The sequence below is a fragment of the Marmota monax genome, unplaced genomic scaffold, assembly GCF_021218885.2.
Source record: "Marmota monax isolate L192 unplaced genomic scaffold, Marmota_monax_Labrador192_F-V1.1 WCK01_AAM20220418_F8-fsc00138, whole genome shotgun sequence".
Lineage (NCBI taxonomy): Eukaryota > Metazoa > Chordata > Mammalia > Rodentia > Sciuridae > Marmota > Marmota monax.
Window position 1 is genome coordinate 3,747,846 of NW_026692763.1, and position 22,983 is coordinate 3,770,828.

Below are 22,983 nucleotides of genomic sequence, written 5' to 3' on the forward strand. Positions count from 1 at the left end.
TCTCTCTTTCTTTCTCTCTCTCTCTTTTTTTTGGTGATGCTGGAGATTGAACCCAGCTGCTCTACTACTGCGCTACATCCAGGCTGGCCTCAAACTTTGAATCCTCCACAACCTCTGGAGTAGCTGACTTTATAGGGATGTGTTACCACACTGAACTCCCTGTGTGTGTGTGTGTGTGTTTAGTTGCAGATAGACACAATACCTTTATTTTTAATGTGGTGCTGAGGATCAGACCCAGTACCTCATGCATGCTAGGTGAAGTGCTCTACCTCTGAGCCACAACCCCAGCCCCCACTTTGTGTTATTTTTAACATGTATTAGTCATTTGGGAAATATTAGCTCATTACTTTATGCAGATCTTCCAATTGTTGATGTATTTCACTATATCAAAAACTCAAATTCATTAACATTACCAGTGATTTCATGAGAAAAGTATTGTGAAACTTTAAAGTTGATAGTAGTGAATGTAAATATTCAAAAGTTCTGATTTTTACAAGGAAACACTTTTGGCAACAGATACTGTTTGTTGTTTTCTTTGAAAACAGGCATTCCTGTGATTTGTTCAGAGTGATAAATTAGATTTTTCAAATGACTGACTCTGACTTTTTTTTTGTTTTGTTTTTTGGTACTGGTGATTAAACCCAGAGGCATTTACCATTGAGTCACATCCCCAACCCTTTTTATTTTGTATTTTGAGATAGAGTCTCAATAAGTTGCTTGTGGTCTCACTAAATTGCTGAGATTGGCCTTGAACTTGGAAATCTTCCTGACTCAATTTTGCAGGGATTACAGGCATGTACCACCATGCCCTACTATTCCTACAACAATATTATGTGTAGTTTATTCCATATATCAAACTGTAAAAAATATGTTGGTTTTTAATGGTGATTTGAGTGCATATCTTGCAATCTGTTTTTACTCTTTCAGGCCATAATGCAACAGGGAGATACATCCATAAAACCTATACTCCAGGTCATTGTAAGTACCTCTGTATGTAATTTTCTTTCCCTTTAGCTATTATATAGTCTTTTGCCATTTGTTCCAGTAAGGTCTTTGAGAAATTTTTTCCAATTCAGGATGTTGAATTTTTTAAAAAATATTTTTATTTGCAGATGGACATAATATCTTTATTTCACTTATTTTATGTGGTGCTGAGGATTGATCCCAGTGCCTCACACATGCTAGGCAGGTGTTCTACCCCTGAACCACAATCCCAGCCCAGGATGTTGAACATTTTTTAGACTCATGTTAAATATGTTTGATGAAGAACATACAGATTTGTCCACTTCAGGAAATTCTTTTCATCACTACAAAAAAAAAAAAAAAAAAAAAAAAAAGTAGGCCAGTCCACATCATACCTGGGAAAGAAACCAGGCCTTTTTTTTTTTTTTTTTAATTATGTGAGCTAAAGTTAAACATTTGGGGGGTTCAGATTTAATGCTTTGTGTCTATATTCTTTTCCATGGTTGGTTGATGACTGTAATGCATTAGTACAATTCTTACTTGTCACTTTGCTTTTAGGTTTATCTTGTTTAAATCTGCCTTACGTGTAACCTGCAGAGAGATACCTAAAATGAACTTCAAGTTCAAGTAAATGTATCAGCTCTGCCCCATATCGTTAGGTGCATTTATTGCATGTGTCTTTCTGCTTCCATCTCCATCCCAATTGTAAGCCCCTGCAGTTCAAGGATTTTTAAAATTTTTATTTATTATTTTTAGCATGTTTCCTATATATTATCTTGTATAAACTAGGTACGTTGTTTTTTAAAATTATTATTATTTGGGGGATGATTTTCAGCCAAATTTTAGTTAGGGAAGAGGGAACACAGAAGTATTGGCAATTCATTTTATTCTGGTCTGTATTGTGTTTGAGGAGAGAGGTTGGTGGGAAAATCATCTAATCCGGTTTTTCTTTTGTTTAGGTTTAAGTGGCAAGAGAATGAGAATCTTATCTTCTTCTTCTTTTTTAATATTTTTAGTTGAAGATAGATACAATACTTTTATTTTATTTGTTTATTTTTATGTGGTGCTAAGGATTGAACCCAGTGTTTCACATGTGCTAGACAAGCACTCTACCACTGAGCCACAACCCCAGCCCCTCATTTTATGTTGAACTAATGGCAAACCCACTGTCCTACCACTAAGGTTTACTTATCTTTGGGGATTGGGCAGCAAATCTGGCTAATGAATCAAGTTTTCTGTCCTAGAACATCCGTCCCATCACAACAGGGAATAGTCCACCGCGCTATCGACTGCTTATGAGTGATGGATTGAACACTCTGTCATGTGAGTATGATATATAAATCTAAGAATTTGTATTTAAATAATAAAAGTACAACTAGTACTTAGATTTCAATATTTTAGCACCTTCCTGAAGTCAGCATTTGCTTGACTGTGCACTTTATTCAGAATTGCAGCTCTTGGAGAGTGTTCTAACAATAGACTGGATGTAGTGGAAAGCTGCCACTTGGCTTAATTAATTTTCACTAACTGGTGCTCTACGTTTTCTTTGATTAATTTCCCTAAGGATGATATTGACATTTAGTGACTGTGATGGGTTAGCTGTCCTATACTTGCATTTTTGGGGATTTTATTTCTGTGTAGGAAGCTTTAAAAGGAAGACAGGAAAGAATTTTCAGAATATGGGCTTGCTATCTCTAGTCACAATGTGAAAGATCTAGAAAAGACTTTTTTAGTTTTTGTCAAGAAACCTAAATGATGAAAAAATTAATTTTGGCCCTTTAAGAAATATATACATTTAAGAATAGCAGCAGATGTTGAACACATAGTTGATTATACTGTTTTTGAGTAGGCAGAATCTGATTAGTCCTTGAATAGGACCATATTTAAGTCATTCTTTTTCTTTGTAATTAGCTTTCAGATTCTTAAGACTGAATTGTTTTAGAGGCTAAAGTAATCTTTGTGCTTTTCAGCTTTTATGTTGGCAACACAGTTGAACCCTCTTGTTGAGGAAGAACGGTTGTCCAGTAATTGTATTTGCCAAATTAACCGATTTATTGTTAACACTCTGAAAGATGGAAGGTATGTGTTATGTTTTCTGTTTTATTTTATTAAAGAATGGAGTTCGAACAGAGAATTTTATTAGATGCCAAAATTCAATTAGGAATTTTTAAAAGGCAGTAATGAGTTTGAGCTCAGGTGTCTAAATCGTGGTATCAAGAGAAATATGGCAACAAATCGGAAATCTCAGAGCAGATCAAAGCAGAATGCATAACTACAATTTTTTCTAATTTCGTTTTCTTTCTTTCTTTTTTTTTTTTTTTGGTACTGGGCTTTGAACCCAGAGATTCTGTACCGCTGAGCTACACCCCCAGCTCTCTATATTTATTTGTTTAGATTTTGAGACAGGGTCTTGCTGAGTTGCCCAGGCTGACTTCAAACTTTGTGATCCTCCTGCCTTAACCTCATGAGTTGATGGGATTAAAAGTTTGTGCCACTGCACCAGACCTCATTTCTAATTTCTTCCCTGTTTTTAGTATCTTTTAATGAAGAGAAGAGGTCACTTACTACAACAAAAAGATATATTTAATTACGTAATGCTGTTCCTTTTTTTAATACCTTTATTTTATTTATTTATTTTTATGTGGTGCTGAGGATCGAACCTAGGGCATCGCATGTGCTAGGTGAGCGCTTTACTGCTGAGCCTCAGCCCCAGCCCTAATTGTTCCTTTTTTTTTGGAGTCTTTTTTTTTTTTTTTTTTTTAATTTTATTTATTTTTGCTAGTATTGAACTTTACCACGAGCAACATCCCTAGCCTTTTGCATTTTTTAAAAAATTTGACACGGGTCTTGCTAAGTTGCTGAGGCTGGGTTTGAAACTTGTGCTTCTCCTGCCTCAGCCTCCCAAGTAGATGTTATATGCTAGAAGTACAGTGGGGAACAAAACTTATTCCTTTTACTGAATGATTCATTTTACAGGGGAGGTGCTTTATATACTATTTTCCTGTCTAGTTTTTCAATTGTAAGATGTAACCAAAACACACGAGATGCAAAGATGACAAGCATTCCCATATGACTAAGGATATATTAATGTATGTTAAATTATCTGTATATTTCCAAGCAGCTTTTCAATTTATTTCTGTTAGGTGTATCTTTATCCTTCTTGTATTTGTTTTTTTTCTTTTTGGGGGGTACTAGGGATTTAATCCAGGGGTGCTTAACCACTGAGCCATATCCCAATCCCTCCACTTTTTTATTTTTTATTTTGACAGGGTCTTGCTAAGTTGCTTAGGGCCTTGCTAAGTTGCTGAGGCTAGCCTCAAACTTGTGATCCTCTTGCCTCAGCCTACTGAGACGATAGGATTATATAGGCTGTGCCACCACACCCAGCTTATCCTTCTTTTAACTTTTAACCTTTCTATTGTAAACTTTGAATGACTTTTATAAATAGCATATAGGTATAAAATTCAACTTGAGATTTAATTGATGTTGATTCTTTTTTTTCTAATTTTATATTTCTGTATTTTTGTTTGTTTTAATTTTTCTCTCTTCCTGTCTGGGATTGACTGAGTTTCCTCCTTTTCCCCCTGCTGGTTTGTAAGCTTTATATTCTATTTCTGCTTTCCTGGGTAATTCTTATATTAAAAAAAAAAATCTATATTTGAGGGAACATAGGTTCTAAAGCATGTCATATTTTTATGTGTTTTTACCATGGTTAAAAAAAAAAAAAGTTTTAAGACTTTGTTTGGATTGAAGGTTCAACTTTGTTTTTTATTTCCTCCAGTTAACTTTATTCTCTCCTAGAGTCAGCACCTATTGAGGGTTGCTTATATTTTGTTAGCTCACCTTTGCCTCTTTAGCCACACTCCTTCCTTTTTGGTTCAATTTTTCTTTCTTTTTGTTTTGTTTTAATTGCTGAGGATTGAACCCTAGGGTCTTCTATTACCCTAGGGTGCTCTATTACAGAACTATATCCCCAACCTTTGTTTTGTTTTTGAGACAAGATCTCACTAAGTTGCCAAGGCTGGCCTCCAACTTGCAATCTTCCTGTTTCTGCCTCTCTAATCACTAGGATTACAGATGTGTGCCACTGTGCCCAACTTGGTCAATATCTTTTTCTTTCTTTCTTTCTTTTTTTGTAGTTGTTGATGGACAGAATGCCTTTATTTTATTGGTTTATTTTTTATGTAGTGCTGAGGATCAAACCCAGTGCCTCATACATGCTAGGCAAGCACTCTGCCACAGAGCTACAACCCAGTCCCCAACTTGGTCAATTTCTAAAGCACATCTTTTAGAAACTTAAAGGGAGAGTTTGAATGGTAAAACTATTATGTAAAAATGTCTTTATTTTGACTTTTGGTTAAGCTGGTTTTATCAGGTGTCGAATTCTAAGTTGAAAGTTTTAATCATGTCACTTAAAGATTGTGATACTTCAGGGCTAGGGATGTAGGTCAGTGGTAGATTGTATGCAGGAGGCCCTGGGTTTAATCCCCAGCATCACAAATAAGAAAAAAGAATGACTGAGGTTGTTCTGAGAAATGCATTTAGGTAATTTTGTCATTGTGTGAACATCATAGAGTATATTTACACAAGCCTAGATGGGAGAGGTCATCGTTGGATGTGGCTTTTGGTGCAGTCAAGAGATCCAAACATGAAAAGAATGAAGCTGCTGCTAGCATAGCATGGCAACCGTTTTAGATTTAACTTGTTTCTCTAGTAATCAGGAGTACATTCTAACAATAAAAAGTATAGTACATAGGGGCTGGGGTCATGGCTCAGTGGCAGAGTGCTTGCTTCACAAGTGTGAGGCACTGGGTTCAATTCTCAGCACTGCATATAAATAAATGAATAAAATAAAGCTCCGTCAACAACTAAAAAAAATTTTTTTTAAAGTATAGTAAATACATTAACTTAGTAATATAGTTGTTATTATTATCAGGAATTGTGTACTATACATAATTGTATGTGTTTTGCTTTTATGTGATTGGCAGGCTTGAAAATTCTAAGATGATCCTAAAATATCTTATTATTCTAGAAGAGTAAGGAAGTCATGTCAAAATGACAGAAACTGGTGTCAGGGCCTTAAAATTGCCAAATTGGGACAACTTAAAAAATCAAGATAGTAATAGACTTAAGCCTATTGGAGGAAATAGGAATTCATAAATCCTGGATAAATGAATGAATGTATGTGATTGGAATAGAAAGATTTTTCTGACTGCCATCTTACAAAAGAAGAAGGAATTATATAATTAGAAAATCAGCATTTGGCTACCATCATGGTAATGACTGATGCATGATAAGTGCTGGTTAAGTTTCTAGTGGCTGCTACCTCAAATTTGGTGCTTTAAAGCAATAAAAACTTACCAAATAATAACAAAATAAAACAACAAACTATTTTGTCTGGAGTCCAGAAGTTGAGATGTTTCACTAGTGTCAGCAGACTGTGTGTTCCATTTGGAAGCTTTGGGAGAATGCAGTCCTTGACTCTTCCAGCTTCTTGTGGCTGCTGGCATTTCTTGACTTATGGCTGCATCATTCCAATGTGTGCCACCATTGTCATATTGCCTTCTCTTTGGCCTGTCAATTCTCAGTTTCCCCTCTTATGAGGATACTTGTGATTGCATTTATGACTCTTCTATGATGATCTTCTCCTTTTAGCCCTCAAGTTAGTTGCATTTGCCAAGTCCCCTTTTGCCATATCAGGTAACATTCACAGGTTCCAGGAATTAGGATGTGAGTATGTTTTGTGGAATCATTATTCAGCCTACAACAAATATTAAAATAAGTGGGTGAAGATTTGATAAGAAGATATTTATAGAATTAAAGTACCTCTTAATAACATAACTATTAATTAAAAACAGAAAAGTTTTTTTTTTTTTTTTTTTTTTTTAGTTCTGGAGATTGAATCCAGAGGTGCTCTACTAGTGAGCTGCATCCCAAGCCCTTTTTAAAAAAATTTCTTACTTTGAGAGAGAATCTCCTAAATTACTTAGGACCTTGCTGAGTTTCTGAGGCTGACCTCCAACTTATGTGGTGTTGGGGATCGAACCCAGGGCCTCGCCTGTGCTAGACAAGCACTCTATCACTGAGCCACAATCCCAGCCCGACATTATATCTTCATTTTATTTTTATGTGGTGCTGAGTATCAAACCCAGTGCCTCATGCATGTTAGGTGAGCACTCTATGTCTGTCTACGTCTGAACCACAACCCCAGCCCTAGAAAGAAATTTTTTTTTTTTAATTTTTTTAGAGAGAGAGAGAGAGAGAATTTTTTAATATTTATTTTTTTTAGTTTTCGGCGGACACAACATCTTTGTATGTGGTGCTGAGGATCGAACCCGGGCCGTACACATGCCAGGCAAGCGCGCTACCACTTGAGCCACATCCCCAGCCCTAGAAAGAAATTTTAACAGGGAAGAAACCTGACATATTCTAATGTCAGTGATGAAATTGCCAGTAATGCAACAAGTGAACATCATGTGTCACTTAATAGAATACAGTAGTAACTCAGAAACTATTCTGTCATATTCTTGCCAAAGGTATATAATTTGTATCCAATTATGAGGAAGCCTCAGGCAAGTGAGGGATATTTACAAAATAACTGATCTTTGATCTTCAGAATTTCAAACTTGAAAGTAAAAGAAAAATTTACAAACTTGCAGATTGAAGGAGTTTAAAGAGATGTGATAATTAAATGTAACTAGATCTTTTTGCTATTAAGGGAACCATCCAACTGGGCAGCATGGTGCTCACCTGTAGTCCCAGCCTCTTGAGAGGTTGTGGCAGGAGGGTCCTGTTTGATAAACCTGTCTCAAACTGAAAAAGGCTGGGGGTATAGCTCAGTGGTAGAGTACCCATGGGTTAGATCCCTAGTGTCCTCCCCCCCACCCCGCCAAAAAAAAAGGCATCATTGAAACAATTGATGAAATTGGAGTGGGTTATGGGGATTAGATAGAAGTATGAATATTAATTTCCTTTTTTTTTTTTTTTGGTACCAGGGATTGAACTCAGGGGCACTTGACCACTGGGCCACATCTCCAGCCCTTTTTTTTTTTTTTACTTAGAGACAGGGTCTCACTGAGTTGCTTAGTGCCTTGCCATTGCTGAGACTGGCTTTGAAACTGTGATCCCCCTGCCTCAGCCTCCCCAGTCACTGGGATTACAGGCATGCACCACCGCACCCAGCTTAATTTCCTAATTTTGATGATTTTATTGTGGTTAGGAAGTTGAACTAAAAATTTCAAAGTTTCACACTGTGTTTAGTTTAAAATTTTTTTAAGTGATTTAACACAAATGAATGGAAGGAACTGGTTTAATCAGACAAATTTTTCTTTACCAGAAGAAAGAAACTTCTGTGAATTTCTGGGAAGATTTAAAGAAGTCAGGCTTGGTGGCACATGCTTGTCATTTCAGTGAATCCTGATGCTGAGACAGAATGATCTCAAGTTCAAGGCCAGCCTTTACAATTTAGCAAGAGCCTGTCTCAAAATAAAAGGGCTGGGGATGTAGCTCAGTGGTAGAACTCTCCTGCTCTCCCACCTAACAAAGATTTAAATAAGACAAAATGTATAAACAAATATAAAGGATTAAAGTGGTTTTAAAATCTGTTAAATTAACTTAAGGACATTTGTATTTTTGCCAGCCTTCCTTCTCTTTATCTCCTTAATTTTGATTCTCTTGACTAGTTTGATTTAATTCAGAAACTTTTTTTTCCTGGGATACTCCTGTTCCCTGATACCAATCTATTTGCCTTTATTCTAGAATGACAACCTGGCTGGGTATCTGTTTTGGAGTTCCACTGTAGTTTTACCCTCAGAATTTTAATGTTGATCCATAGAAGTCAAGACCAGCCTATTCTGATTTCTGCATTTATGCTGTTTTTTGGAGGGGAGTAGGTACAGGGATTGAACTCTGGGGCACTCAACCATTGAGGCACATCCCTAACCCTATTTTGTATTTTATTTTAGAGACAGGGTCTCACTGAGTTGCTTGGCACCTCAGTGTTGCTGAGGCTGGCTTTGAACTCGAGATCCTCCTGCCTCAGCCTCCCAAACCACTGAGATCCTCCTGCTCAGCCTCCCAAACTGCTGGGAATATAGATGTCTGCTACCGTGCTTGGCAATTTCTGCCTTTTTTCTTTTCTTTTTTTAATATTTTTTTAGTTGCAGAAGGACACAATACTTTTATTTTGTTTGTTTGTTTATTTTTATACTTTATGTTCAGTTACTTACCTGGTTATGTTTCAATGTCAGTTTTCTGATTTATCGGTCCCCACCCACTGCCGGCATACGGAATGCTCTTTCAGTCTGCAGATTCAGTTCTTCTATTTTGAAGTTTTTTTTTTTTTTTTTTTTTTTTTTCTAATATTTATTTTTTAGTTTTCGGCGGACACAACATCTTTGTTTGTATGTGGTGCTGAGGATCGAACCCGGGCCGCACGCATGCCAGGCGAGCGCGCTACCACTTGAGCCACATCCCCAGCCCTATTTTGAAGTTTTTTTCTGTGTTATTTCCTTATGCTGTTTTCTGTGTAATTTATTGAATTCCTGGGTAACTTTGTTCTCCATATAAGTCTTTAGTGTGCTTCAATTCTTTTTCTAATATGTGTTGGATTACATCAGTGTTTCTCAACATAATAGTTTTTAGCTCTCTTCTCTTCTTTAATGTTTATGTTTTAAGTATTAGATGTGTAATAATTTCTTAGCTTTTTAAAAAGGTCCCTGTTCTGTGTCTTGTTTCACCTAATCTTTTGGCGCATGTATGTATGTATATATATATAAAATTTTTTTTTAATTCAGTCTTATTTATTTTGTGAATCACTTTTGGGAAGTATCCATTTCCTTTCTTGGCTTCTGCTTTCTTCCAGGCTGGGTTCTTCTTTCATTGTCTTTTTGATTCCCTTGTTCCTTTCATTTTTATGCATTATTGTCTTGCAGTATTGCTGTGTTGTCTCCTTTTGTCTTGTTTGTGCTTCATGTGGACACTTCTGTCCAGACTTGCTGTTTGCTCTAACTATGCTAGGTGTGCCTTCTTGCCAATCTTGTCGCTTGAGACCTGTTATCTTTCACTCCAGGCCACCTTTGTGTGTCTTAAGCTGTGCTTTCCATCCATTTTCTGTCCTTTAGGACATGATTATGGGAAAGGGTAGAGGACCTTGCTGGAATTGAGTACCGTCCTTCCTGGGAAACTCTTCAATGCCTGTTCTCTCCAGTCAGGAATCAGTTCCACTCCCATGGGATCTGCTTTATTTTACTACCTTTTTTTTTTTTTTTTTTTTGGTAGTGGTACTGTGTTTTGAATCCTAGGGTGTTCTACCACATTCCTAGCCCTTTTTATTTTTTATTTTGAGACAGTCTCCCTAAGTTGCTAAGGGTCTCACTAAGTTCTGAAGCTGGCCTGGAACTTGCAATCTTCCTGCCTTAGCCTCCCAACTAGCTGGGATTCCAGGAGTGTGTCAGATGCCTGGTTCTTAAATATTTCTATTTTAAGGGAAAAAAATCTTTTAATCTTTTAGCATTATGAATTATTTTAATAGATTATCTAATAGTGAACTGTTCTTTTATTCCTAGAAAGTAAATTCTGCCTAAAAAATAATCCTCTTACCTTTCTTTCTCTTTTTTTAATCTGTTTTTATTCTAAATAATTTTAATTTCTTACAGAAATATGAGACATTTAAGAGCACAGACTTCAAAGACTGAACAAACCTGCATTTTACATACTGACCCTACCTCTTACTAGAAGTATAACTTTATGAAAGAAACTTAATTCAGTATGTTAGTTTTCTTATCTGAAAAATATAGATGATAAAGACATTACTAGATTGTGTTAAGTGGTATCCTGGAACTAGTTGCTATAGATTCTGAGGTCCAACCGTATCTAGAATGAAAATTGGATCAGATATTAACTTACTGAACTATTTTTCAAAGCAGCTTTACTGATATACCTTCTCACCAGCAGCATATGAGTGTGGAAGTTTCCACATATCCTAGCCAACCTTGTAATTATGTGATATAGAGTTTCAGCTAAAATATCAGATTCTGTAGAGTATTGTAGTATCTTTTGACAATATATTCCTTTTTTTTACTTCAGTTTACAAAAATTTGAAGTAAATATCAGATGTTTTCTTAGCAGTCCTCATCTTTATTCTTCCATATGAATTTTAGAGTTCTGTTATCGAGTTTGAAAAAACAAACAAATATTGTGTTGGAATACAAATAATTGTGTTACATTTATGTAATATTTGATGTTAGGAGGCATTTTTATGTAAGAATATGGTGTGTATCCATTTAAAGGCTCTTGGATTTTTTAGATACACAGTTGTATTATCTCCTTATTCGATATTTATGTCATTCATTTTGTTTATTTTTAATCTTATTGAATTAGCTAGCACTATCAAAGTTAGATAGTAATGGTGGTAGTGGGTACCATATTTGTATACTGATTTTGATGGAAATGCTTAGTGCTTACCATAGTGTTTATCACATAAATGCATGCACTTTATCATGTTCAGGGTATTTTTTAGGTCCTTCTGTTATTCAGGGTTTTGTTAGCAATGGCTCTTGAATTTTTAAGAAAGCTTTTACTGTATTTTGATACAATCATATTTTTAATCTTTTAGCATTATGAATTATTTTAATAGATTATCTAATAATGAACTGTTCTTTCATTCCTAGAAAGTAAATTCTGCCTTAGAAAGTAATCCTCTTAGCTTCCTTTCTCTCTCTCTCTTTTTAAATCTGTTTTTATTCTAAATAATTTTAAATGTCTAAAACAGTAGAGCCAGGTATGGTGGTTCACACTTGTAACTCCAGTGACTCAGGACGTTGAGGTAGGAGAATTGCAAGTTCAAGGCCAGCCTCAGCAACTTAGCCAGACCCTGTCTCAAAAATAAAAAATAAAAAAGGACCTGGGTGGGCTGGGGTTGTGGCTCTGTGGTAAAGTGCTTGCCTAGCACTGAGGCACTGGATTTGATCCTCAGCACCACCCAAAAATAAATAAATAAAATGAAGTTTTGCATCCACCTACAAATAAAAAAAAAAAGAAAAATTTTTAAAGGAATGACTTGGGATGTATCTCAGTGGTACTGTGCCCTTGGGTTCAATCCCAGTACCAAAAAAAAAAGACCATACAGTGGTATCGTGAGTTCCCATTAGAGCCCATTTTTCAGCTTCGTATTTTACCTGATATCCAATCTTGCTTTGTGTACTCCTTTCCACATCCTCTTTCCTCTAAAAATTTGAAGTAAATATCAGACATTATATTATTCAGAAATATTTTTGTAAATACTTTCTAAAGAATTCTTAGCCATGTGCATTGGTACACATCTGTCATCCCAGCTACTCAGGAGGATATCAAGTTTAAGGTCTTGGGGAACTTATTGAGATCCTGTCCAGGAGAGATATATAATAAAATGATTACTAATAAATATGTAATTAAACTAACAGGAGTGTTCTGAAAAAAATAAATCATAGCTATAGCAAAGAGTAGAACAAGGAGACCTGATTTAAATGAGAGACTGGAGAATTATTTCTTGATGTAATAATGTTTGAGATGAGAGGTTAAAAGTATTAGAGGGCTAGGGTTGTGGCTTAGCCGTAGAGCGCTTGCCTAGCATGTGCCAGGCCCTAGGTTCAATCCGCAGCACCACATAAAAATAAATAAATAAAGATATTGTGTCCAACTAAAAAATAAATACTTTAAAAAAGAATTAAAAAAAAAGTATTCGATGAAGCAGAATCAGTGGGGGTAAAAAGCCACAGAGGGTAGTCTGTACAGAGGTAGGCCTTGTGGCATATGGCAGGAATAGAAAGATGTTGGCTTAGAGGGCAGAGAACTCAGGAGGGGTGAGTTGAACCAGAGAGGTTAGAAAGGCCAGACCACATAAAGCCTTGTAAAACATGTCAAAGGTTTTTATTTTATTTACTTATCTTACTCATCAAAGTGGTTTTTGGGGTCTAAGGTTTTGAGAAAGTTATTGAAAAATTTTAATCCGAGGTAAAGATGTGTCAAAGGCCTGTAAGTTCTTAAAGATAGGTAATAATTACATTTTTTATAATACCTGCTGTCATAATTGGTTTTGTAATTATTTAGATAAGTATGTTTCTGAGAATTCATAATCTTTTGGTGCCACATACTCTCATGTTTAATAATCTAAATTCTTATCATGTCAGTGGCTCCTTGAAGATATGGTGTGTAGCAAGAACGCAGCATTTTAATTAAAGGACTACATGGGAAGTGAATACCCTGCAATCATTAAAAGGCTTGATAATGATGCAGTGAAAGATTAAAGGAAATATTTGTGTAGGAATTGATATCATATATTTCTCAAGTTATTCAACAATGAAAAACAGTTGACAAAGGGAGAATAGTTTTTATCAAAATGATTATTGAGGATAAGCTTTTTAAATAGTTTGTCATTTAGAATGCTTCTGGATTTATTCTATCTTGTTTCTATTTTGCCCTTGTAGGAGAGTAGTTATTTTGATGGACTTAGAAGTTTTGAAATCAGCTGAAACAGTTGGAATGAAAATTGGTAATCCAGTGCCCTATAATGAAGGTAAAATGCTCTTTATAGTTTGTACTCTCAACAGAATAACTCTTTATTGATCCAGGATTCTATTTTATGGATTCAGTTTGTTAGTCTTAATAAAATCACAATGATTTGGGGGATCTGGGAACAAGGTTATTCTGCCTTATTTTCAATACTGAAGAAATGATCTATGAAGAAAAAGATAATGTAACAGACATTCTCTGTAAAATTCACTTAGAGTAGGCTAAAAAATAACAACTGTCTAGGATGTTATAACAATAGAGGGTACTATAGGATATCTGTAATATTAATGAGAAATGTGTTTTCTTAAGATTAGGGCATATTAATGTTTTTAAAAAGTGTGAGCCAGGCATGGTGGTGCACACCTGTAACCCCAGAGGCTATGGAATCTGAGGCAGGAGGATCGGGAGTTCAAAGCCAGCCTCAGCAATTTTGTCATGCTTTTTCTGTTTCTATTGATAATTATAATCGTGGGGGGTTTTGTTTTGTTTTTGTTTGATTAATATAGTGAATGATATTGATTGATTTTTTTTTTTTTTTTTTTTAAATGCTATACCAACCTGGGATTTCTGGGATAAGTCTGTGTCATTATGATGTATTATTCTTTTTACATATTGTTGGATTTGTTTTTCTAAGTCTACTTGATTTGATTTGATTTTGTTTAGAATTTTTGCATATGTCTGAGAGAAATTAGTCAATAGTTTTTTGTTTATTAAATCATGGCTGACTGACTTTGTTATCAGAATAACTCTGATCCCAGAATTGGTTGGAAAGTGTTCCTTCTTAAATTTTCTAAGAGTTTGTATAGAATTAGCATTACTTCTTCCTTAAATATTTAGTAGGTGGGCTGGGGTTGTAGCTCAGTAATAGAACACTTGCCTAGCATGTGTGAGGCACTGAGTTCAATTCTCAGCACCACATATAAATAAATAAAATACAGGTCCACTGACAACTAAAAAAAAAATTTTTTTTTTAATGTTTAGTAGAATTCACCAAAGATGCCCAATGTATTTTGTTTGCTTGCTATATTTTTTATATATATATATATATATATATATATATATATATATATTTTTTTTTTTTTTTTTTTTTAAATAGATGGGCATAATACCTTTATTTTTTATTTATTTTTATGTGATGCTGAGGATCGAACCCAGTGCCTCACATGCAAGTGCTGTACTTCTGAACTACAACCCTAGCCCTTGTTACTTTTTATGAAAAGATTTTTATTTTTATTTTGTAGTTATAGACAGATAACATGCCTTTATTTATCTTTTTTCTGTTTTTAAATTTTATTTACTAATTTTTTGTCGTTGTAGATGGACAGAATGCCTTTATTTTATTTGTTTATTTTTATGTGGTGCTGAGATTCGAACCCAGTGCCTCACACAGGCTAGGCAAGTGCTTTTCCACTGAGCTACAACCCCAGCCCCGAAAAGGTTTTAACTTCATTTTTTTTTAATCAGATAGATACAGGGTGATTCAGGTTATCTATTTCTTTTTCTGTGGGCTTTAATAGATTGTATTTTAAGAAATATAACCATTACATTTGAGTTCTTGAATTTATTGGCCTGTATAAGTTTAAATGTTATAAGTACATTAATAATTAGTTAATTAAAATAAATTAAAAGGCAGAAAATATCAAATGGACTTATATGTACTTATAAACATACACATATGTAGTTTCGTATATAATATTCCCTCATTATTATTTTAGGGTCTGTAGAATCTATGGTGATATCACCTCTCTGATTCCTGATATTGGTAATTTTTTTCTTGTTTTAGTTTTTCCTTTTTCTTTCTTTCTTTCTTTTCTTTTCTTTTCTTTTTTTTTTTTTTTTTGTGTGTGTGTGTGTTGTTGTTGTTGTTTGTTTTGTGGTACCACTGGGTTCTGGTGCATGCTAGGTAAGAGCTCTACCACTGAGCTATATCCCTAGCTCTATGTTCTCTTTATTGTGATCAGTTTAACTAGAGGTTTATGTTATTGATTTGAAAGACCCAACTTTTAGTTTCATTGATTTTTCTGTTACGTTTTCTATTGTAGTGATTTATGATTTTGATCTTTAGTACTTCTGTTTACATTATATTTTAGATGTCTTTTTTTCTTAAAGTGGAAGCTACGTTTACTGAGACCTTTCTTCTTTCTAATATAGGTTATAGTGTTATAAATTTACCCCTAAATACTGCTCTGACAGCATCCAGCAAATTCTGGAATGTTACATTCTCATTTTTATTCTGTTCAAAAGACTATATTATTTCCCTTTTTAATTTCTTTGACTTTGTTTTTACCAAATGTAAAGGTTTTCTAGGGATCTTTTTATTATTGAAATTTAATTTAATTCTGTTGTGGCCAAGCAACATGCTTTTATGACTCAAATCCTGTTAAATTTATTTAGTCTTATTTTTGTGTCTCAGATTATAGTCTTGGTAAATTATGTGTGTACTTGAAAAGGGTGTATTTTGTTGTTGGATGGAGTATTCTGTCAGTTAAGTCAAGTTAGTGTAGTTCAAGGTTTCTGTATTCTTAACTGATTTCCTCTTGTTCTATTTTTGAGAGATTTATTTTAGACTCTGACTACAGTTGTAGGTTTCTCTCTTTGCAATTTTTGTTAGCTTTTGCTTCCTACATTTTGAAACTCCATTATTTAGTGTATAAGCATCTAGACCTATTATGTTCTTTTGATGAATTGATTCCTTTATCATTATGAAATGACTTTATTCCCTGTGAAAATACATGCTTTGAAATCTGTTTTAATACTAATAAAGCCCATTAGCTTTTTTAAATTTAATATTACCTTGCTATATCTTTTCCTATCCTTTTATTTGAATCTATTTTTTAAATACATCTAAATATTAAATTTGTATTTTTATAGACAGTATATATGTGGGTCTTGCTTTTTTGTCCAGTTTGATAATTTCTGCCTTTTAATGGGTAGGGGGTTAGACTCTTTATATTTTGTACAGTTATAACATAACTTAGTGATATGTTTAGTCTCTCCTTTCTATTTGTCTTTTATTTGTCCTATCTGGTTTTCTTTTTTTTTTTTTTCTTTATATTTTCTTTTTGGTAGAATGTTTTTTATAATTATTTTCTTCTTTATTGGCTTCATTACTATAATTTTTTGTTATTCTATTGGTGCTTTAGGGTTTATAGTATGCATTTTAGTTTATCATGATCTATTGTGGGTGATAATGTACTACTTCATGGATAGTATAGGAATCTCCCTTTTCTTTTCTCCAAACTTTGTATTATGGTTGTCAACAATTTTCCTTTTATCTGTATAATAAATCCTATAATACATTGCTACTATCTTTTTTGAAATTTTTTTTTTAGTTGTAGAATGACACAATATCTTTATTTATTTGGTTTTTATGTGGTGCTAAGGATCAAACTCAGTTCCTCATGCGTTCAAGCAAGTGCTCTACCACAGAGTGACAACCTCAGCCCCTGTTACTATCTTTTTTAAGCAGTCAATTATTTTTAAAAGAGATTTAAATAATAAGAAAAAGTGTCACATATTTACTCATATAGTTGTCATTTCTAGTGCTCTTGATTCCTTTGTCTAGGGCCACTTTTCCAACTGGTATCCTTTCCACTGGTAGTGAATTCTTTGCTTTTTTGTGTGTGTGGTGCTGGGGATTAAATCCAGGGCCTTGTGCATGCAAGGTAAGCACTCTACTAACTGAGGTATATCTCCAGTCCGAATTCTTTCAGTTTTTGTGTCTGAAAATATTTTCCCTTTGGCTTTCAGAGATTTTTGCTGAGAATAGAATTCTAGGTAGACAGTTTATTTTCTTTTCAGGACTTTAAAGATGTCATCTTACATGTATAGTTACCCTCAATGAGTGAACTCTTGTATCATCTTCATTTTTATTCTTCTGTGCTTAACACTTTCGCTCTCACACTTTAAAAAAAAAATTATAGTTGTAGGACACAATACTTTACTTTATTTAATACCTTTACTTTATTTATTTATTGGTTGCCACAGAATCGGACCCAGTGCCTCATCTGTGCTAGGCAAGCACTCAGTTACTACTGAGCCACAATTCCAGTCCACACTTTCTCTCTTTTTAATTTTTTAAAAAATTTTTTTAGTTGCAGTTGGACACAATACATTTATTTTATTTATTTCTGTTTATGTGGTGCTGAGGATCGAACCCAGAGCCTTGCACATGCTAGGCAAGCACTCTACCACTGAGCCACAACCCCAGCCCCTCTTTTTTATTTTTACAAGCTCTCACATGCCATGCTGTACACTGAGCTTCACCCCAGTCCTTTCATAGTTTCTTTGGATTAAAGATAAATGAAGGTGAACCCCATAAATTTTGTCCTGGAGGCTAACTACATCCTGTCATGGTTATCATATCTAAAACTTGGTCCTAGCGCTGGGGATGTGGCTCAAGTGGTAGCGCGCTTGCCTGGCATGCATGTGGCCCGGGTTCGAGCCTCAGCACCACATACAAACAAAGATGTTGTGTCCGCCGAAAACTAAAAAATAAATATTAAAAAAAAAATTCTCTCTCTCTCTCTTAAAAAAAAAAAATAAAACTTGGTCCTAGCCTTTGCCTAAGTAGAGTAAAGAAAGGGAAAAGAATCTTGGATTTCAATTCTGAACACAATTACAGAATGGGAAAACAAGGGAATAATTTTAGAGATGAGTTGTTAGAGTAAGGAAGGGACTTGCCCAAAGTCACATGGTGAATTGCTTGAGGAAATGAGTTAGTATTGGTGATTTCCAGCTGAAGCCTCTTTCTGTTGTATCCAGGACTTTGAGGATTAACCTTCACACCAAACTTTTACCTACTGTAAAAATTATATTTAGGTATGTAGATTGTGTGAGTGAATCCATTATGGGAATGTCAAATAATTGGAAGTTATCATTATTTCATATTAGTATATGTGCCCTTTAAAATGTATAATTTTTGAACTGAAACAATAAAGATGATCAGATATTTTTTTCAGTAAACATTAATTTTTGTTTTAATTTTTAAATATATAATTTTTTAAGTATTTATTTTTTAGTTTTAGGTGGACACAATATCTTTATTTTATTTTTTTATGTGGTGCTGAGGATCGAACCTAGTGCCCCATGCACTTGCTGTACCACTTTGGCCACAACCCCAGCCTAATTATATGTTTTCTGAAGTCAAAATTATAAACTTATATAGTCTGAGAAATCTTATCCTACTACTGTCTCTACTACCACGTTTTTTTTCTGGCCACATTTTGTTTGTTGGTATATTATAATTTTACATATTAATGGGATTTTTTTGTTAAATATTCACACATGGACACAATTTAACAATGTAATTTGGCCAATATCATTCCCTAACACTTTCTTCCTCTGTCCTTCCTTCCCACCCCCTATTCCCTTTCATCTACTAATCTCCCTTTGATTTTCATGAGATCCCTGCCCCTGTCCCTTTCCTTTTCCTCTTTCTCTCTCTAGTTTCCACAAATGAGAGAATACATAGAACCCTTGACCTTCTGAGTTTGGCTTATTTTACTTAAAATAATGATCTCAAGTTTCATCCATTTTCCTGCAAATGATATAATTTTATTTTTCTCTATGGCACTGCTGCCCTTTATAATGATTTATTTTTGTTCTTCATATATTTCTTTATGTAAGTATAACCAAGCACAAATATTATATATTATCATTCTGTACTCCACCTTGCTTACAAGGCAGCATATTATGGAACTATTTTCTCTCTTTTTTTTCCTCTACTTTTTTATTTTAGAATAAGGTCTTGCTAAGTTGTAAAGTTGACCTTCAACTTGTAATCAACCTCCTGAGTCACTGGGATACAGGTATACATTACCACACCCTCTTTTTTATCCTCTTATAAACCGTTTTTTAGGGCTGGGGTTGTGGCTCAGTGGTAGAGCACTTGCCTAGCATGTGTGAGGCACTGGGTTCAATTCTCAACACCACATATAAATAAATAAAGGTGCATCAATAACTAATCAAAATATTTTTTAAAAAAGTTTTTAACCTAGAGATATTTCCTTATATATGTTGCAGCATTTTTTTTCTTTTTTTCTAAATTAAGTATTTGTGTGGCTTTTTCATAATTTATTTAATCATCCCTTTATTGAAAGACACTTGGATTGCTTCCATGCTTTGGCTATTAAAACAGTGCTGTAAATGTCTGAAACCTTGGGTTTGATCTCTTGCACCTTAAGAAAAAAGAAACATTACTACAGTGAACAATTTCATACATAGGCAGGTATACGAACTCAAGGGATTTGGTTGCCACAGATAAGATAACTGAGTTAACTGTTAAATGTATCTGGTTGGTAAATACAATTAGGTATTCTACTTCATATCAGATAGTATCATTTTTATATTCCTACCAGAAGTACACAAAAATATTGGTTTCTTCATAGCCATGCCAAGATAGTATACTATTAATATTTTGAATTTTTACAAATTTGATAGATGAAAAATGGTATCTAGGTGTAGTTTTAACATGTATTCTGAGCAAGATCAGCATAAATGTTTAAGCACCCTGTTGGTTTTATTTTTGTTTTTCTATGGAGTGGCTATTCTTATTGCCCATTTTTCTTTTGCGTTGTTTGCCTTCTCAATTTCTAAGAGTTCTTTAAAAAGTAGGGGGTATGGGTGAGGTGGCACATACCTGTAATCCCAGTGACTAGAAGGCGAGGATCACAAGTTCAAGACTAACATGGGCAGTTTAGCAAGAGTGTATCTCAAAATAAAAACAAAAAAAAGACTACAAACTCCAGTGCCAAAATAAAAGTAGGGGAATTATAAAAAGAAAAGAAAAAGTAGAGGGTCTAGTCCTTTGTCTCTAATATGAATTGTAGAGCCTTTTGACTGATTTGCTTATGGTGTTTTTATTTTGCTATGTGGTAGGGTTTTCATTTTTTTAATGTAATTGGATTTGCCAATAATTTTTTATGACTTCAGGATTCTGAGCCATAATTAGAAATGTCTTCCTCACTCCAAAGTTATTAAGGCATTAGCTCATGTCTTATTCTAGTACTTGCACATTTTAGTTTTTACATTTAAGTCATCCAGGCTGCTTCTGTCTTACTGTTGTGATTTCTTAACTGGTGCTGTTATTGGCTTTACTTTCACATAATTTGAAAAATTTGTAGGTTTGCTCTGTCCTAGTTTCTCTAAATTAAAGATACAACTTTTATGTAGTATGTGTGTGTGTTCACATATGTGAACATACATAGGGTAGCTTTGTGTTCTTATTGCTTTGTATGATTTTTAGGAAAAGTGGCAAGATTTTGGAACTAGGCCATCACCATGCTCTTCCCAGTAATGGAACCTGACGGATATTTTTACTTACACAAATAGTAGTAATTTGGTGCTTTAAATTGGAGAGGGAAAACTGGAACTTACCAGGTAAAGTGCCAAATAATTAAATTAGAATATCACATTTGTTTTGCAATAGTAAAGTTTTATTGAGATGAGCACATTGGTTATCACATTCTCAGCTTTTAGAAGGAGTGCTAAGGTAAAGCAATAGTTAGCATCCCTGGTGAAATCATTGAGTGCAATAGGGGCAGGGAAGTGTGCCTATAGCCAAATTTTATCACCGTTGGCCAGGTTTCTAATGCTTTTTATGTTGTATTTAATTGAATGGTTAATTGAATGGACATTTTATGATTCAGGGACAAAAGTGTTTGTGATAAAGATGGAGATGGAAATGCTGAAAAATAATTATTGCTTGAAGTCAGATCTATAGCTGTGGAAAAATACTTCCTTTGTCTCAATATCCAGTTTAACGGCCCTTCCCTTTCTTCAGAGTCTGTAAAAGTGCACAAGGATAGGAAAATATTTTGCTGTTCAGGATTATTTATTATAGAATTGTTACCAGATCAATGACATTGTTGGGCCATGATGGAATATTGTTACAGCTGCCTTGTAGTATATTCACAGCAATGGTTTCTAATTTTCTATTGTGAAAGTAAGGAAACTTGTGTTAGTAGGCAGAGAACTAAAATCAGATTTTTATATCCTCCCAGTACATAATCCTGAACCTGTTACTTGTCAGGTGACCAGTAAAATTGGTTGACTAAATCAAGCCCAGAAATAAGCAAGTTTCCAAAATGTGCATTGAAATTTAAAATATGCATGTATAGTACCATTACTAGATTAAATAAAGATGATTACAGAATTTCTGAAGTGTAAGAAATAAAGCTTCAAACAATTTATACTTCACATAATACTGAATTGGATTATTTTAAATCTTTCATACTTACCACTAAATTTTGTCAGTGTATATGCTTGTGTATAAATTCTATGTACAGATATACTGTTGCTAATAATATTGTACTTAAGTATACTATACAATTCTTTTTAAAAAATTATTTATTTTATTCATTTTAGTTATTGATGAGCCTTTATTTTTTCATTTATATGTGGTGCTGAGAGTCGAACCCAGTGCCTTACACATTCAAGGCAAGCACTCTACCACTGAGCCACAACACCAGCCCCAAAACTTAGTTATTAGTATTTTATTACTGACATTAGTTGGAATTCTTTTCAGACTGATTTTGTCTATTTTGTGTAAACAGAAAATTATAATTATGATATTTATTCTTTGTAGTTGGTATTAAGAAAGTACTTGCTGGGGCTAGGGCTGGGGTTGTAGCTCAGTGGTAGAGCACTTGCCTGGCACATGAAGGACCCTGGGTTCGCAATCCTCAGCACCACATATAAATCAATAAAATAAAGGTATTGTGTCCAACTACAACTAAAAAATAAATATTAAAAAAAAAAAGAAAGAAAGTACTTCTGGTAAAAGTTGTGATTTTTGTTGCTCTGTATACTCCATTAGCTATAAGCTAATTTTTCTCTGCTCATGACTCACCTACTATTATAATAGATAATAAAAATGATAAGTGTGAGTGCAGGTAAATCAAGGCGTCTGGCTTTTTTTTTTTTTTTTTTTTTTTTTTGCCACTAAGCCACATCCCCAGCCCTTTTTATATTTTATTTTGAGACAGGGTTTCTCTAAATTGCTTAGGGTCTCACTAAGTTACTAAAGCTTCAGCCTCTGGAGTCACTGGGATTACAGGTGTCCACCACCAGGCATGGCTAAAGAGTCTGCTTTTAAATATTTCCCTTCTGTGTCAGAGCCAATGATGTCAAACCAGCACAGATCAAGAGTCTAAGAATTATAATGTTGATCCATCTTATTGTAATGGTTTGATTTGCAGGTGGCATAAAGCAGAAGATTATCAGAAACTGAGTTTCAACATTACTGCTGTGCAGTATAATTTTGATTTTTAGAAAGATTGCACTTTAGCTGAGTTTAAACTGATATATGTGAGGTCTTGTGAGCAGCTGCTGTGTCGAAGTGCATTAATTGAGGGGTTGCTATTTAGAATGCACCAAGATTCTTACTATCCATTTGTTGGGCTGTTTCATATCCCAGTATGGTTCAAAGCAGGAAGGAGTTAAGAATTGCTCTTTTGTTGGGCCCATAAT

General features: G+C 34.3%; 1 protein-coding gene across 1 annotated transcript in view; it reads left to right on the forward strand.

Annotated features, from left to right (window-relative positions):
* The window catches only part of Rpa1 (replication protein A1), a 54,264-nt gene that overhangs the window by 4,239 nt on the left and 27,042 nt on the right, over positions 1-22,983 (forward strand). Inside the window, exons 2-5 of the mRNA XM_046447003.2 lie at positions 928-978; positions 2,208-2,286; positions 2,934-3,042; positions 13,428-13,516. Coding sequence (XP_046302959.1) covers positions 928-978; positions 2,208-2,286; positions 2,934-3,042; positions 13,428-13,516 — 328 coding nt within the window. The remainder of the gene's footprint in view (positions 1-927; positions 979-2,207; positions 2,287-2,933; positions 3,043-13,427; positions 13,517-22,983) is intronic.